This window comes from Chelonia mydas, chromosome 18 (assembly GCF_015237465.2).
Source record: "Chelonia mydas isolate rCheMyd1 chromosome 18, rCheMyd1.pri.v2, whole genome shotgun sequence".
NCBI classification, from domain to species: Eukaryota; Metazoa; Chordata; order Testudines; family Cheloniidae; genus Chelonia; species Chelonia mydas.
The window spans coordinates 14,257,701-14,274,668 of record NC_051258.2 but is presented as its reverse complement, the minus strand read 5'-3'; the positions used below and the strand labels follow the sequence as shown (position 1 = coordinate 14,274,668).

Below are 16,968 nucleotides of genomic sequence, written 5' to 3'. Positions count from 1 at the left end.
TGATGATCAGCTGCTGATGTGTAGGCAAGTGGGATGGCCTTGGGCTGTTTTGGTCAATTTTTACCTGGTCTCTCCTTGTGTTTTTCTGTTTTTTTGAACATGTAGCTGGCAGGAGCTCTGGACTTTGCCTGGGTGCCTTTTGCTGAGGAGTTTGTATAAAACCAAAAGTGAAGTAACTAATGGACCGCTCAGAAGAGACTGAGGTTTCAGGGAAGGGCTGGGCTCATGAGAGTTTAGGGCCAAAAACTCATGAAAGCAACAGAAGAAAGTTTGGCGCCATTTAATCCGACCTCAGACCCTACCTGTGATTGCACCTGAGCTCCACTCCCTGCCTAAATCTGACTGGGATTGGGCTTCATCCCCTGCGCCCGTCTGGAGCCAGGATGTACATCCACCACAGCCTCAGCATAGCTAGGATGACACAATCCCTGGCGTATCTTATTATCACTGCGCCCACACTCCAGATAGGTCAAGTCAATGGCTCTCTAGGGATGTTTACAGCTGGTCTGCCCGATGCCCCTCCCACCGCAGTTGTGCCAGCAAACTGGTGCTATAGCCACCGCTGCACGTGAGGGAAGTGTTTGTGTGGACAGGAACACTCCGCACTCAGGCTGTCCCTGGTGTGAACTCGCCTAGTGCAGGCGAGCACTGTGTGTTTGTACAGCACCTCACGCAGTAACAGTAGTAATGCCTAAATCTTATTTAGCACTTGTCATCAGTAGATCTCAAAGTGCTTTAAAAAGGAGGGCAGTATTGTAATCCCCATTTTACAGGTGGGGAAACTGAGGCACCAAGGGGAAGTGACTTGCCCAAGGTCACCCAGCAGGCCAATGACAGAGCCATGAACAGAACCCAGGTCTCATAAATCCCAATCCAGTGTTCTAACCAGTAGATCACACCGCACACACTCATATCAATGAGTCATATTTCTCTATGGGAGACTTAAGCCCAGACTGCACAAAGCACCAGCAAACATCCTGCTCTGGCCACAGAGGGGAGCACGGGGAGAGCTCGTCTATTTTACCCATCTATGATTTCCTTTGTCCCCAGTTTTAGAAAAGGAGGCTGACTAATCCCAGCTCAGAAGATCTCACTCTGCACAAGGAACAAGAAGTCTTTGTAATGCTATCAAATCTTTCCCATCAATCTGTGATCAGCTGTGTGAGAGAGAGATAATGTGATCTCCCCTATGATGTGATGGCGATGACTAAAAGACAAACCCAGACTGCAAGAGCTAACCCCAGACTGAGACGAAACTGCCTTCACGTTTGCAGCATCAGCTTCAGCTCTGCCTTCTCTGGGAGAAGCGTATGATTGCCCCATGGCTCCATTATACCTGTGGAAATTCCTCTGCGACAGAGTGAATCCCCACATGACATAGAGCTGGTATGGCAGGCTCTGTTATGTTTGTGGCACACACAAAGAGAAGTTAGTTAAAAACACAAATATTCTTGCTGGAAGGTTGTAAGATAACACTACTTAATTTCTTAGAATTCAGAACAATAACACACAAGAATCATAAACCAGAGAGAGACAAAGCAGGCTGCTCCCTAAAAAAAAAGAGAGGCACAACTCTCCTCACCTTACTCTAGGCTGGCTGTCTCAGACTCTCTGATCGCACACTTCCCTACAGAGCCCCCCCCATGCCTGCAAACAAGACTAGAAAACCCCTTACAATTTAAAGTGTCCATTTACAATTCCAGCACATTTTTCAAATATGCCACACTGTTCACCCCCTTGGGGCACTTGCCAGCATAGAGGAGGTGTTTGGGGCATCTCTGGGGGAAAGGAGGTGTGACCACAGGTCTGCGGCCTTCTGGCAATTTCTGACTGCTGAACAACCCGAAGGGGCTGTGCACTGCCAGGGGAAAGCTAGGGCAGCCATGAGGCTGCTCTAATTTCACTGGGAACCAGGATGGCCCTTGCATGATCCCAGAGTAGGGAGGGTCTAAAGTGGCATTAAGCTGCATTAGCGCCCCAGGATCAAGCACTGAATGGCACTTTGTGCCTTCCCCTTATTGTTAGTTAAGCTCAGAGGGGGGAGTTCATCCCTCCTGTACCTCCATGGAGCAGGGGGAACTTGGGCCAGAGGTTTGTCCCCTTCCTCCCCCACACAAACCCCAGCTTAATTATTTGTTACCACCTTTCACTAGCTCTTTGGGGCGGAGACCAGTTTTTAGTTCTATGTCTGTACAGCCCCTAGCGCACTGGGGCTCCTCGGTACTATCATAAACAATTGTGCTAATAGTAAATACTCATGCTAATAATAAATTAGAACTGTCCTTTGCTGGCATGTTCCACTTTCACCACTGTGCAGAAACACAATTGTCCAAAGGCAAGTGAGAGCAGGGAACCCTCCATGACCTGCAATAACGTATGTAACACAGGGCCAGACACCAGAGCTATCGCAGACACTGGTGTCTCGAAATAGCACAAGGCACTTGCTAGGACCTCAGGGAGTTTGTGAGCAGCCTGTTATCAGCCCCAACCCAGCTGGGAGATCAGCACCATTTTGCAGCACCCCTGCCGCACCCAGATTTAATTGGAGGTGCCCTCAGACACAAGTGACAACTAGGTCGCACCTCTTCTGGTCCCAGCCTTTCCTAGCCAATAGGAACACAGCACACGCCTGTTCTAACCAAGCCATAGGCTACCTCCCTGGGCTAATTAACCCCGTGCTTCTGGATCCTAATAACAGCTATGACTAGACTGGGCTAGAAGGGGTTTTAAATCAGACACAGTGGCTGGCAGGCCAGAAGGACACTTTAAACCCGAGGGTAGGCCGGGCAAGTTGTAGTTTAACATGCTTTCTCTGGGGGAGGTGAATCCATCCTCACAGTGAAAGGGAGAGGAGACAATCACAGAGTCTCACCCTTCTCTCCAGCACAACTAATGCACGGCAGAAACTGTGGGAATCCTGCTGATTGCGGCCCAGACAAAAGAGTTTCGTGCTTTGTCATCCTTTCGCAACTCTATCAGCTGGCTGTTATTTCCCCGGGACCGTTGATATTTGTGGCTACCCACCCCCAGCCGCCCCCAATTCACGGAACGGGGCTAGTTTTTGTGGCCTCCGTCAGGGAGTTTGATGCATCACAGTTATTCGGAAACCGAGTTCCTCTCTTGGGGTTTGGCAGAGCAGCGAATGGCAAGGCGAATGCAGCGCGAATGCCCTGACATGTTCGCTCTGGTCTCCAGGGCCTCATCCTACAGGTAGAGCGAGTTAATAATTAACCCCCCTCATCCCCTCCAGACTCTCAGCGGAATGTCAGTGAATTGCAGCTGAATCACCAACCATGGCAGCAGCAGGCTCCCAGTCCACCAAGCCTCTGACTGCTGCTGGTTAATAATAAAGGAGCCGAGGCAGCAGATTTGCAAATGGGCTTCTCCCTCCCTCCTCCAGTTTGTTTTGACTCCACAGTGGCCTGGATTGGGAAGTGGCGTAATTAGGTCCAGGGCTTGGAGGCATCAACAGCAAAATAAGATGGAGGCTCTTCTGTATGCAACTTGCCCCGGGTTGGGTCGGCAGCAGCGGGCCTCGTTTCTAGGGTCAGCCCGTTCCTAGGGCCTACGTTCCCAGGCATCCACAAAGCTCTAGGGTCCCCTTCACTTCTATTGGGGAAGATCCTGGGCATCAAGACTAAAGAGTCTGTGGTTATAGAAGCTATCTGTGATACTGACATGGTACCCATCACTGTAGCAACTGGGCGCCCCACGGCCCTATCAGGCAGGACAGTGCTCTAGTTCAAACGGGGACTGTGTCGGGGCAGTTCTCTGGCCTGCGCTATGCAGGAGGTCAGCCTAGAAGAGCCCAGTGGTCCCTTCGGCCTTAGAATTAATTATCCCATTTTGCAGATGGGGAACTGAGGCCCAGAGAAGCGAAGCAACTTGCCCAGAGTCACTCAGGGAGTCTGCGGCAGAGCCGCTCTTTGATCCTGGATCACCCATGTCCCAAGTCAGCACCCTAACCGCTGCACCACCCGGGTAGGGGAGGAGCCCACTTCATCTGAAATTTCCTTCATGAATAAATTGGTGTGGTGGCTCATTTTTGGTCCACGTCCCACATTGTGTCCCCACGTTTGGGCATTAGCAGGCTGAGGGGCATGACCAGCTGGAGTTGCACCCGAGACCTCTCCCACCAAAGCACAGACATCGACCACTTGGGTGAGAAGGCAAAGTCCATCAGCGGAGAGCAGCAGCAGTCAGCTGTCTTCTGTGGATCTGTCACAGAGGGGGATGAGGAGACATCTGCCAGTGCATTGACGGAGACTGTTGTCCTGGATCTTGTGCTGCTCGTGGGTTTCATTTTCCCGGCCTGTGCGAATGTGGCTATTCTTCCTCTTGCCTCCTTTGGGGAAGTAACAATAACAGTCAAGGAAGCCAAGCGTAGGTCCTGATCCTGTGATCCTGATCCAAGCGTAGGTCCTGATCCTCACTCAGAGCACACATGTGCCCTCCAAGCTCCTCCAGGAAACGATTTCTGTGTCCATCCTGCTGGAGGCCTATTGAGCTCGGTTACAAGATCAGGCAGGCAAGGAATAATACTTAGCACTTCCATAGCACTGGTCATTGGTAGAGCTCCATATGCTCCCCAGAGATGATGAAGCATAATGTCCCTTATTATACAGGTGAGGAAACTGAGGCACGGAGAAATGAGGCACGGGACTTGCCCAGGGTCACACAGTGAGCCAGTGGTAGAGTCAGGAATAAAACCCAGGAGTCCTGCCTCCTCCTCTGGTGCCAGATGATGAAATGTAAAGTGGTCGGGGCTGACAAAGGGCCCAGCCGTGTGGGTAGGGATCCAGCGTGGAATCAGGAGCTTTTCCCTACAGAAAGGTTACAGCAACCCGGCATTTGTGGGTGGAAAGCCAAGTGGTGGCTCTGGGTCCCTGCCCTTCTCCACGGGCTTCCTGGAGCTTCAGTGAACCCAAGGCAAGAGGGTGTTGGTATGACCCTGCCCAGAGCCAGGGCTGATCGAAGGGCAGACGGGGCCGCTGACGGACATAAACCATGTATTCTCCTACCTTGCAGAGCATCATTAAAATAAGCCTGTCTGGTGGATAAGGCACTGGGCTGGGTCTCAGGAGACCAAAGTTCTACTCTCTAGCCTTGTCACTGACACGCTTGGTGAAATTACTTCTCTCTCTCCGTCTCTGATTCCTCTCTCACTCTTGTCTTGTCCATTTACACCATGTTCACTGGGGGTAGGGACGGTCTCTCACCAGGTAGATGTACAGCACCTGGCACAATGGGGCCCTGATCTTGGCTGGGGCCTCTAGATGCTACCTTAATACAAATAAATAACCCTACTGCTAACATAAGCTCTGCTCCCATTGACAGGCTGCTGGGAATGGGCCGTGTGGCTGCAAAGTTTGTACGTTCCTAGGACAGACGTGCCCCGTACCTCTCACCTTCCCACGGCATATTGCTAATGCATTGGCAGCTCCGCCTCATTCCAGCGTGGGAATGAATCATTCTCTCATCATTTGTACGCTCTCTCTAATTTCCCCTCATCCTGCCTTGACTGAGAAACAAAATAACTAGGAGCAGCAGGGGGAGTTCCTCGGAGTCCCTGCCTGCCTCCCTGCCAGTGCTGCATCTCAGATTCCAGATATTCAGGTTGATGACAGGGCTTCATAGTCCCCACCCATGGGATGCTGCAGTAGAGTCCTGGAGTGGCGAGCTAACCTGCCTGGAAGGAGATAGGTCTCAGCTCCTGATCCCTGCTCTTGCTACAAATGTTCCCCTGAGCCTCTAATCTCCTTCGCCCAGACCTGCTGCTACCACCCCACTGTGCAGAAACCCCTGCCCATCTCATGCACAGAGGTGTCCCCAGGGATGCGAGCCCCACAGCAGCTGACAATAACTTCTCCTAGTTCAAGGGGATGGCTGGATGTGTTCGCACTTACCTTCCCAGGAATATACTGCAGTATTTTGTCTGTGGTTATGTCTCTCTCCTGCCCTGACTCAATACCAAAGAGGCTGGCCAGGTTTTTCTTGCTGTCTTGTCTGCAAAGAAACGAAAACACATAGGCCAAAGCTGGTATATTGCGAACCCCAGCTCAGAAATAAGGAAGCGGGTGAGCCAAACAAGCAATTTGCCAGTAGCCTCCTAATCGTCCCAGCCCAATAAACAGCTGATAATCAGCCTGCAAGAATTTTAATGGCTTTTCCAGGCACTTGTTGGCTTGTCTTTGTTTTGCTTACTTGTCTTTGCATAACCAAAACGCTCAACAAGCCCTGTCTGCATCTCTAGCCTGGCCATGCATCCCAGCACTCACCCATTCCATTTTATTCCATCTTTGTGTCTTTCCTGTCTCTGTCCTCAGAATCCCAGTATCGTTCGACCCCGAGCCCTTCGGACACACACTCACGCCCATGTTAAAGTGCCCTGCTCCTGCTACCAGCTGTCATTTACCTTTTGGGTCATTGGGGCTGCTTTGGCCAGGATTCCTAAGCAGTTTTCTCTCTTCAAACCACATTGCAACAGTTAACGCTATGGGGACCAAGTTATCATCTGCAGTGGACGGAAGACCCCGTCGTGCAAGCTGCTGACCAACCTCAAAGCCCAGCAGTGTCAATGGGAGTTGCAACACACAGGATCAGGTCTTTACACTGTAAACTTCTCGGGGCTGGCAATCTTGGGTCCGATTCTCCTCTCCCTTACATCTGTTTTACCCCAGAACAACTCCATTGCAACTGCCTTCCTTCAGTGGAATTATTGCCAATTTACAACGATGTCGGGGAGAAGAGAAACACTCCTGACATCTTTTCCATTTGTTTGTAAAGCCCTGATCCTACAGGGTTTAGGAAGGATCTCCTGAAGCCAGCTGGTCCATCCCACCAAAAATGCAATGATTTTTTTCCCAGCTTCAGACAACGTAAAAGGCAACCACAAGCTTCAGCAAAGGCTTGGTTCACTGCTGAAGCCTAGAACATGCAAGGTGGGAAGCAATCCTGGAAGGTCCCCCTTCACACACACACCCCCAGGTGGGAATAGCAGGGAGCAATACAGATGAGGTCCTTGTTACCACCGGGCTTAACAAGTGGGTTGGGTGCAGAGATCTGTAATATTTCTGATATTTGCACTGGACCTTCCTAGAAGCTCAGTGTAATACTGCTATTATCTATTGATCTGGGGGGGGGGGGGGGGGGGGGGCTGCTGCTGCCCATCACCGTAGTATCTGTGCGCCTTCCAGGACAAATTGAGACCAATAGCAAAGTCCCTACAAGACTTCCTGGAGTCTCTGGCTCTTCTCCCTTTTCAGGGTGAAAATGCTGCTCACATTATGTAGCTAAAAATGTCTGGCTCTGGAGGATCTCCCCCTCTCTCGGATCTCGGCTTTTACACTCTCTCACTTTTTTGGACAGTGTCAGAGTCAGGAATCAGCCAGTAAATACCTCTGCAGCCGTCGTGCGCGTTCCCCCGGCAAGCCTCCTGGGAGCGAGTTTTCAAATCCGACTGAAATAAACCAGCCCTGTCCCCCAGGGGCCCCCTGACCGGGCCGGCCCCCCTCCAGAGCCCGGGGGGGTTCCCTGCTCTCTGCCCCCGGCTGCAAACTGATCTCGCGCCTGGCTGTCCACCCCCACGCGACACCGTGCAAAACCCATGGCTGGCTAACTCGGTCTGTGGCCCCCAGGGAGCCAGAGGAGGGCTGGGGCTGCGAACCCGCTGCCCGGCCGGTGCCTTGCGCAGGGCAAAGCCGGCTGGGAGCGGAAGCTTTAAAACAAGTCCAGATCAAACCGACACCCATCTACTTACGCTTTCTTCAGGGAAGGTTTCCTGCTGAACGAGTGTCTGAATCGCCCGGGTGGCTGGGGAACACAAGTGAGGTTCCCCATGTTGGCAGCAGCGGCGATAATCCAGGAGCACCAGGCACGGGCAGGGGAGAGGGGGGGAATGAGGAGCTGGGGAAGTTTGCGAGCATGTGTCATGCAGACATTCCCATCCCCGCTTCCGTTTGCGGTGACTCGTGTGGGTGTGATCTGTGTGAGCAAACAGCGTTTCGGCCAAGGGCTGGGCCGCTGGCTCCTCTCCCCTGCCCCCGGGGCGGGAGGGGAGGGATTTGGGCAGGTGAACCCGAAAAAGTCGGTTTGGCACCGCCTGGGATCTTTGATCCCGGGCTGGGGAAGAGGGCAGGGGGCTGAGCCGTTTGTGCTTGGAGAGGAATTGGAACCGCTGTTAGAGAAGAGGGATTCCGTCCACGGAAGCGTTTAGGTCTCCCGGCTGCGATCTGATCCCCCCGGCAGCCCCCTGCAGAGCCCCACGAAAGCCAAGGCGCAGAGGCAGCGTGTGTGTGGGTCCAGCTGCAGGGCTGGAGCCTTAAAAGGACAGGGTAGGGGCTTCAGGCTCCGAGCCTGAGGGGCCTTGAGGTTTTTCTTAATGGCTTGGTTTGCAGACTCCATTGCCTTCTGATCGAAGCATGTCCCGATTTATTTTTTCTAACTCAAAAAGTGCGGCGTCCCACATGGGGGATTTCTGTCTCAGCCCTCATCTTGACAGCGAAAGAGGAATTAACCAGAGAACAACCGATTCGTGGCTGCTTAGCTGCAAGTGATCATAACTTGCGTACATTAGTTATGTACAAGCAGAAAGTCCAGGCCAGCCATATGTATACTGGGTGCTTTAAAAAGGGCCATTCCACAAAGCTGAAAACCATTGTGAGCCAAATCTGCAGGAAGAAAGAATTTGAAGAGAGAAACGTGAATGGGAATTGGGGACTGTTTAAAAACATTATACTAAGATGGCCAAAAGACACAGGCAAGAAAGAATTTAGACTGTAAGCTCCTTGGGGCAGGGACTGGTTTTTTGTTCTGCGTCTTCACAGCACCATGGCACAATGGGGTTCTGGCCCATGACTGGGGCCCCTAGAGGCTACGATAGACATAGACTAGATAAATAATAAGGCTACAGTAATTAAAAAAACAAATTTCAGAGTAACAGTCATGTTAGTCTGTATTCGCAAAAAGAAAAGGAGGACTTGTGGCACCTTAGAGACTAACCAATTTATTTGAGCATAAGCTTTCGTGAGCTACAGCTCACTTCATCGGATGCATCCGATGAAGTGAGCTGTAGCTCACAAAAGCTTATGCTCAGATAAATTGGTTAGTCTCTAAGGTGCCACAAGTCCTCCTTTTCTTTTTAAAAAAACAAACTGGCTTGGGGGGAAGCGAAAGCAGCTATAAAAACAAAACAAAACCAACCCCCCAGTATATAACAAATGGAGAAAAGGGGAAGATGACAGCAATGAATCTAAATTAGAAGCTAGGAAGCACAGAAAGACACAAGGAGGAATCTTTGGCCAGCAGAGAAAAAGACACTAAAGAGGTTTTGGCATCCTAAGAGGAGTACTGGTCCATTGTTGGATGGAAATGGCAGAATTGACAATGATAGCACAGAAAAGACAGAAATGTTCAATAACTATTTCTGTTCTATGGTTAGGAAAAAGCCAGGATGATGAAATATTTTTCATTTCAACAGTAACTAAAGAGAATGTTAAACAGCAGTGGTTAAAGCTTTCAAACGTTGACATTTTCAAATCAGCAGGTCTAGGTAACTTGCATCCAAGAGTTTTAAAAGAGCTGGCCGAAGAGCTCTCTGGACTGTTAATGTTGACTTTCAATAAGTTTAGCTGGGGGTGCTCCAGAGGACTGGGAGAAAGCTAATGTACTTATATTTAAAAAGAGTAAATGAGATGAGCTGTATAATTATAGGCCTGTCAGCCTGACATCGATTCCAGGCAAAATAATGGAACAGCGGATAGGAGAATTGAATAATAAAGACTTAAAGGATGGTAATATAATTAATGCTGATCAACATGAGTTTAGGGGAAAACAGATCTTGTAAGACTAACTTGAATTTTTTGGAGGAGATTGCAGGTTTGGTTGATAAAGGTAATAGTGTTGATATAATAGATTTCTGTAAGGGGTCTGACTTGGTACTGGTTAATATTTTGATTCAAAAATTAGAAAAATACAAAATTAACACAGCACACATTACATGGATTAAAAGCTGGCTAAGTGCCAGATCTCAACATGTTACCGTAAATGGGGACTCCTTACTGAGCGGGTGTGTATCTAGTAGGGTACCAGAGGGATTGTTTTTTGGCCATTTGCATTTTAATCAGTGACATGGAAGAAAACATAAAATAGGTGTCTGAGAAACTTTGTAAATGACACAGAGTTCGGGAGAGGGGTAAATAATGAGGACAGGTCCCTGGTACAGAGCAATCGGGATCACATGGTAAACTGGGCTCAAGCAAACACTATGCGTTTTAATACATCCATAGGTAAGGTCGTAATCAGCTGAACATGGGCTCCCAGGAAGATGCTGTGGCCAAAAGGGCTGACGTGGTCCCTGGATGTTTAAGCAGGGCAATTGTGAGTATTCCTCTGTATTTGGCAGTCGTGCTACCGGTATTGGAATGCTGTGCCTAGTTCTGGTGTCTGCTATTCACGATGAGGGTTGAAAAATCAGAGACGAGAAGTTAGAATGATGAAGGGATTAGCAAACCTGCCGTGTACGGAAAGACTCAGGGAGCTCCAGCCGTTCAGTTTAAAAGCTGCAGTTTCTTGCTCCCTACGTGGGGAACAGAAATTTGGTAATACAGGGCTCTTCAGCTTAGCCGACAGAGATCTCGCAAGAGCCAACGGCTGGAAGCTGAAGCTGGACAGGTTTAGACTAGAAAGAAATTACAGATTTATAGCTCCGAGGGTAATTAACCAGTCGAACAACTTACCCAGGCTTGCTCCATCACTGGCCATTTTTAAAATCCAGAGCCAATGTTTTTCTAAAAGAGCTGCCCTCGTTCAGACAGGGAGTAATGGAAGGCCGTCCTATGAGCTGTGCTATGCAGGAGGTCAGACTACGTGATGGTATTGGTCCCCTCTGGCTTTGTCACCTCCAAATCGTATGTATTTAAATCAGTGCCATATTATCCTGCCATTCCAGAGCAACCCTACAATAACAAACCAGCATGTGTTGCCCATCCCACAGGAGACATCCTCTACTAAACCCCCTCACTTTTTTGCAGGGCAGGTCCTGCGGCTGCAATGTATGCACTGCCGATTCCCTCAAACAACGAACCCGTGTGCAAGCGTCGCCTGGAAGAGAACAAAAATTGTGGGAAGGAAACAGGTTTCAGTTGCAGTCTTTCAGGTTTCAGAGTAGCAGCCGTGGTAGTCTGTATCTGCAAAAAGAAAAGGAGGACTTGTGGCACCTTAGACACTAACAAATTTATTTGAGCATAAGCTTTCGTGGGCTACAGCTCACTTCTTCGGTTGCTTCTTACAGTCAGTAAAGGGACTGTTCTCCTTAAAGGATATTGCTAATGGAAGAATACAAAACCTACCCTGTTCTTTTTGTGTAGGTCCTGCAAATAAATATAGCCACGCTCACAGGGACGCTTCCGACTGCAGCCAATGAATGGCTAATAAAGTGAACCTGTTGGAGCCTGCACTGAATGGGATGTGTCAAAGCAGCCCCTGCCATGGGATTGCTTCGTGTACATCATTTGGAGACCCCACAGTTTGTAGGACTACATAGCGGCCCCTTTCCCCCACTCCGGCTTGCTCCACTCCTAGTAACAGGAGAGGCTGCACAGGGATTGGGAGCAGACGGGCTCTGTGCTTTGGGAAGCTTTATGCAACTGGCAGTTATTTATAGAAACCTGAGAGCAGGGTGAGGGCCTGGGCAGAAATGCAGAGCAGGTGGGAGGCCCTCGGAAAGCGAATACCACAGTGTACTCCAGCATTACTACTGCATGGGGCTGTGGGCCCTTGCTGTAAGTGGCAAGAGGGGGAAAGGTTTCTCCTCTTGAGTCCTCGCTGGGGGGCAATTACACCTCTCAGTCCCCTCCTCCCAACCCTGGCCCTTTCCCCTGCTTGTGAAAGGAGCTCAGCATTTCCCCCTTGGCTGCAGTGACCGAGTGCAGCTGGCGAGGGCAGCTCTGATCTATTGCAGGCTTCCCCTGCTGCTCAGCTGAGCCAACCGGCCACTCCTGCCTCTAGGCAGGACCCCTGAGACATTCCTAGGTGAAAGCAGGATGTTTCTTGTCTGCTTTTCATTTCCCCCCGGGTGCAACAGCTGTCAGCAGCTCTGGGGCTGGGGACTCGCAGGGGGGCTGACGAGCATTCAGACACAGAGAGAGGTGTAAATCAGCAGCCGGTGTCAGATTAAAGCCCCGTTGTGTTTGCACTACTCGGACGCAATGGTGGTTTTCTGCACCTCTAGGAGATGCTCCTTTCCGGTCGCAGCGCACCCATGGTGGGACGTTTAAGAGGCATGTGCTGTGGCACCCTCTTCTGGGGCACGGGAAAGGGCCATGTTTAGACGATTAAATCACAGCAGACTCATGCCAACCTGCCGCCGTAAGCAGCCCACGAACAGCCACTAGCCGAGGAGTGAGGCGAGGGTCAAGTACGGCAACAAACAAGGGGTCTTGGGCCAGTCGAGCCACTCCTTTAGCTCACCTGGACTCTGTGTACCAAGGTGCAGATACCATCAGGGCAGCCGCCCCATGCCCTTGGCCCACGGGACTTCCATGCCCACATTCACTGGCCAGAGAGCGCCGGGGGGAGATAGATAGAGCGTGTTCTGGCTTATGTTGTTTTCAGCTCACTGGGCAGGTGCAACACAGGCCCCGGCCCTGGGGTGGCATTTGCAATGGTGAGTCCAGGGCAGTCCTGGCTGCAGCCGCCCCATCGTCAGCCATCCACAGCTGCAATACTAGGCTCCGTTCACATTGCAGCCTGCGGGAGGGGCAGAGGGTGGCATGTTCTAAGCAGAGGCTCAGGAATTCCCAAGTTCTAGCCTCAGCTCCTCCAAAACCAGGCAACCTGCTCCACCTTGCCTAGCATTGAGGGACTTGCTTCCCTGCCTCAGTTTCCCCCCTTAGCAAAACCTAGCTGGAAATAGCTCGCCTACCTGAAGCCAGGTGAAAGGGGAGAAGAACAATAAGTGGCTGATGGGGCAGAATCCAGTAATCAAGAAAACCTCTTTATTTTACACATTGGCTTGTATTGCTTGTTCCCCCCGTGTAGTGCAAAATCGAGAAAAAAACGAACAGTAAATTCCTCATAAATAAATCATAACTGACATAAATAAAAATGACATTTGGACGGGGGGGTGAATCAGTGGCCTCTCAGCTAGGCCAAGCGTATCCCTCCGCCAGGTTGGGACTAGAGAATCCCCTTCCCCACCCGCCCTTGGGGCAGGCTCCAGGGGGGCAGCAGGAGACGCTCCCTGGGCGACGCACGGCAGCCCAGCCCTGTTGGCCCAGAAGGCAGGCTGCTGCTCAGCAATGCTGCCCTGTTGGGAATACCTCCCCGGGGCCGCTGTCTTAGTAACAATGCTGTGTGTTAGTCCGAGACTACAACGTAAAACGGGAGGAGAAACAAACAGTTAACAGCGCCTCTGCCCACTCAAATCTCTCTCTCTCTCTCACACACACACACTCACACACACACACACACTTCCAGCCATGGATTGTCACTCCTTGTGCCAGTGGCAGGCACCCTCCACCAGCGCCGCCCAGCGGTGGCCCCCGGCAGGCAGCTTTTTCAACGAAGGCCTCGGCTTTTTCCAAAGGCTCCACTGGGTCTGAACTGCATCACCACTGGGGTGGAGCGACTGCACCCTCCACACCTGATGCGCTGCTCCCTGCCCCGCCCGCCTATCCGCTCAGCTCCAAGCCCCCTGGATTCAGATGAAGACAGTACTTAGCAGCAGCGTCCCCCACACGCCGCAGTATAGCTAGCACCAGCCGAAGGGGTGGGGCCATTGCTCTCAAACCGGCAGCTATTGTTTTAACCGAGGTCCACTTCCCTCCCTCAGCAATGCCTTCCTGGCCCCTCCACTTCCCTTCCTCGGGCGCGAGCTGGTTCCCTCCTTTGGTGCGGGGGGAAGAGACTGGCCTATGGTGCCCTCATTCCCTTTGCCCTACTCATGGGCCACAGCAGAAACCCCAGGACTTCTGCCAAGTCATAGCAGCTGGCAGCTCTGAAATGCCCACGGAGCTCTAGGCTTGGCTCTTGGGCTCCCTCCCTAGGATTCTCTTCTGCCTCCTTGGAAGAGGATCCTGGCGTCAGATGGGGTCTTGAGCGTGCAGGTTGACATGAGCTAGCTTGAAACCGGGAATCCTGCTGTGGCTGACAGGTACAGCTAGAAGGGAGCAAAAGGTGGCATGCACACACACACGACTGCACCACTACTTTGAGTGAGATGGCGTCTTGTGACCTAGTTAACCCAACACAGCGGCCACGAAATAGGTGGATGCTCTTGCCGTGCTAACAGGGAGCTCATTTCAATCGCAGGATCGGGGGCGTCGGGACGTCAAAAGGGCGTCGTCAGCAGCACAGAGGAATGTGACAGCCGTTGAACGGTGGCTGGTTCCTTCAGGGACTTGGCAAGGAGAAAGGACTGAAAAGATTGAGAGATTTTAAATCTATTTTAAAAGCCTAAAAATCTACTTCGGCCTGAAAAGCCCAGAACATGTCTTTGGGTAGAGGGCGGGGAGGGCAGCTAGTGATTTTGGGTGCCCAACTTCAGGCTCTGGAGCTGGGCCTGTTTAACGTGCAAAGCATCCGTCTTGGGGAAAAAACTGGCCTTTTCTAAAGCGTCTCAACGTGGGCACCAAAAAATCTCCGGTCACTTCCGGAGATACAAGTCAGTGAGTATTTTCACAAGTGAAATCTAAAGGATGATGAAGTCGGGAGGAGAGAGAATGAGGGGGCGAAACAAACAAATAATCAGTCATAGAACAGCCTCCCAGTGCTATTGAGGTATCCATGCTTTAGCCGTTCCTATACACCATGGGGAACACCTGTTAACCTGTCTTCATGCAAACCACACGCAGAGCACGGCATAGGTAGTGGAACACATCCTAAGCCACCGCCCACAAAGTCCTATGGTGCAGGTGGGTCTATACGGCCAACCCTGTGCATTACAGTACAAGATGATTCAACCGTTAGAGGGGTAGTTTAAGACAGGGAGTTGCTAGCTGCAAATGGTTCCTTCTGTGCTGGTTTCACGGTACATATGGCCTCTCCCACACACTTACTTCTAGGCCATAGTCATTGTCCAAGAGATCATTTCAAAAATGTCACTGGCTCGTTCCTCTCCTCCCTTCCCACGTCGGCAGGAGAGGGGTGGGGAACACCAGAATAATTTAAAAAATAATAAAGTCAATAAGAATTAAAATGAAAAGATTAGTACAATAAATACAAATGGGAGACACATTAAATAAATAACACGGTGCGAGCCTGCAGCCTGCGCCACCTGCCGGGTCGTACCGTTCTAGGGAACCAAGGGCCTGGCCCAAGCCTAGATCCTTCTTTGTGGACAGGGAAGCCGTGTGTAGGCTGGATTGTTCCCAGCCGCCGGGTTAACACAGTGACACAGACACGTGAGCAGGGGGCAGCAGCGCAGCCATTGGTAACAGTGGGACGGCCACTGCACCCGAGCCGGTGAGCTTGTTAAATCCATCTGGTCGGCGGGGGGACCTCCGTAGCGATGGCAAATCAGGACGGACAGCGAGCGGGACGGGGTCAGCAGAGGATGGAAAGGCCGGAGGGCTCGGGAGGCTCCGCACAGTTTTGTGGCCTTCTCCCCGCCGCACCCCCCCGGCTGCGGTTTTTAAGGCATCGATCAGACACCCGTGCGAGCCGTGCGCCGGTCTCGGAGGCTTTACCAGCGCGCTGGAGGCTCAGGACCGAGAGTTTGGCTAAGGTAGCGTTCCGAGGAGCGGTGGTGCGTTCAGCGGTTTCCTGGAGAAGCACCGTAGGCGTCAGTCACCCACCCCCGGCGCTCCCGTCCGCCTGGATCCTTCCTCGCGTGGCTGTCCAGTGTGCAGCACGTCGGGGCACGGTAAACCCTAAAAGCAGCAATGGTTTCGACTGGGCCTGGCCGGCCCCAAAAGTCAGTTGAGTCGAGGGCAGGTTTGTGGATGGAGCCGAGAGCTGCCCCCGCCGTATGTGCCGGCAGAGGGGACTCTTGAATGGAAAGTGCCCCTTTCCATTCAACCCTCAGCACGCTGAACTGAAGGGTGCCCCGAAAGAGGCAGAGCCCCCCAGGGGCCTGCGGAATTGCTGTGGGCCAGGGCTGGAGGCAGCAGCCGGGACCCCCCAACTCTGGTCTACAGAGACTGGCTGCTACAGGGGTCAGGCCAGGGTGGCCTGGCGCTCCTCCGCATGCGGCTGCCCGCTGGAGGTAAGGTACACCTGGATTCTTTGTCAAAGGCTCGTCGAGGACACGGAGAGGGTGGGCGAGGAGGGGGGCGGGAAGTTGAGCAGTTCCAGCACCGCCACCCCCACGCTGCTCCGACGCGTGAACATGCACGAGGCCGCCACCCACTTGTTGGTGCGGGGGTTGTACTTCTCGATGGAGTTGAGGCTGGAGCTCCCGTCGTTCCCGCCCACCGCGTACAGCCACCCGTCCATGGCCACCAGGTCGTGGGTGCTCCTGCAAGCGACAGCACAGAGGACGGGGTTAGCGAGCCAGGCTTTGGATGTCCCTCGGCAGGCTCGGCCCTCCGGAAGGCAGGCGGGAGTTGGGCACCCGAAAAGGGACGCATCAAAATTAGCAGAGCCTTTTGGCCTCAGTGATTTGCCCAGGGTCACGGAGGGAGTCAGTGGGGGAGCCGGAAATAGGACCCAGGAGTCCTGGTTCCCAGCCCCTGGTTCTAACCACATTTTGGTCCATATTTTAGGCTCCTAAATTACGTTATTTGAAGGTGATCCCCCTGCCAGCTACAGGAAGTCCCAAACACCTATGTTTAGAATGTCGAGATACTCCCCCAGTGACTGTGTCATGTGGTTCCTGTAGTCGGGATTGGGTAGCGGTAAGTCGGGAATCATTTATGCCCATGTAGGATTGTTAGGGCGGCAAAGCCTCTGCAGGCTGCCCCTGCTTGCTCATGCCTACGTGGTGCATGCAACGGGCACTGCTGATCGCGCAGCGTTCACAGGTGAACA

The 16,968-nt window shown here is 52.1% G+C and overlaps 2 protein-coding genes across 4 annotated transcripts in view; both read right to left on the bottom strand.

Moving 5' to 3' along the window:
• The window catches only part of PLEKHN1 (pleckstrin homology domain containing N1), a 42,472-nt gene extending 34,176 nt beyond the window's left edge, over positions 1-8,296 (bottom strand). Inside the window, exons 1-2 of the mRNA XM_037881273.2 lie at positions 7,760-8,296; positions 5,907-6,006 (exon numbers count right to left, since the gene is read on the bottom strand). Coding sequence (XP_037737201.1) covers positions 5,907-6,006; positions 7,760-7,932 — 273 coding nt within the window. The 5' untranslated portion in view covers positions 7,933-8,296. The remainder of the gene's footprint in view (positions 1-5,906; positions 6,007-7,759) is intronic.
• Positions 8,297-12,973: 4,677 nt separating this feature from the next.
• The window catches only part of KLHL17 (kelch like family member 17), a 38,320-nt gene continuing 34,325 nt past the window's right edge, over positions 12,974-16,968 (bottom strand). For all 3 annotated transcript variants that reach the window (XM_037881409.2, XM_007070205.4, XM_043531538.1), the window contains one exon: positions 12,974-16,456. In XM_037881409.2, coding sequence (XP_037737337.1) covers positions 16,228-16,456 — 229 coding nt within the window. In that variant the 3' untranslated portion in view covers positions 12,974-16,227. The remainder of the gene's footprint in view (positions 16,457-16,968) is intronic.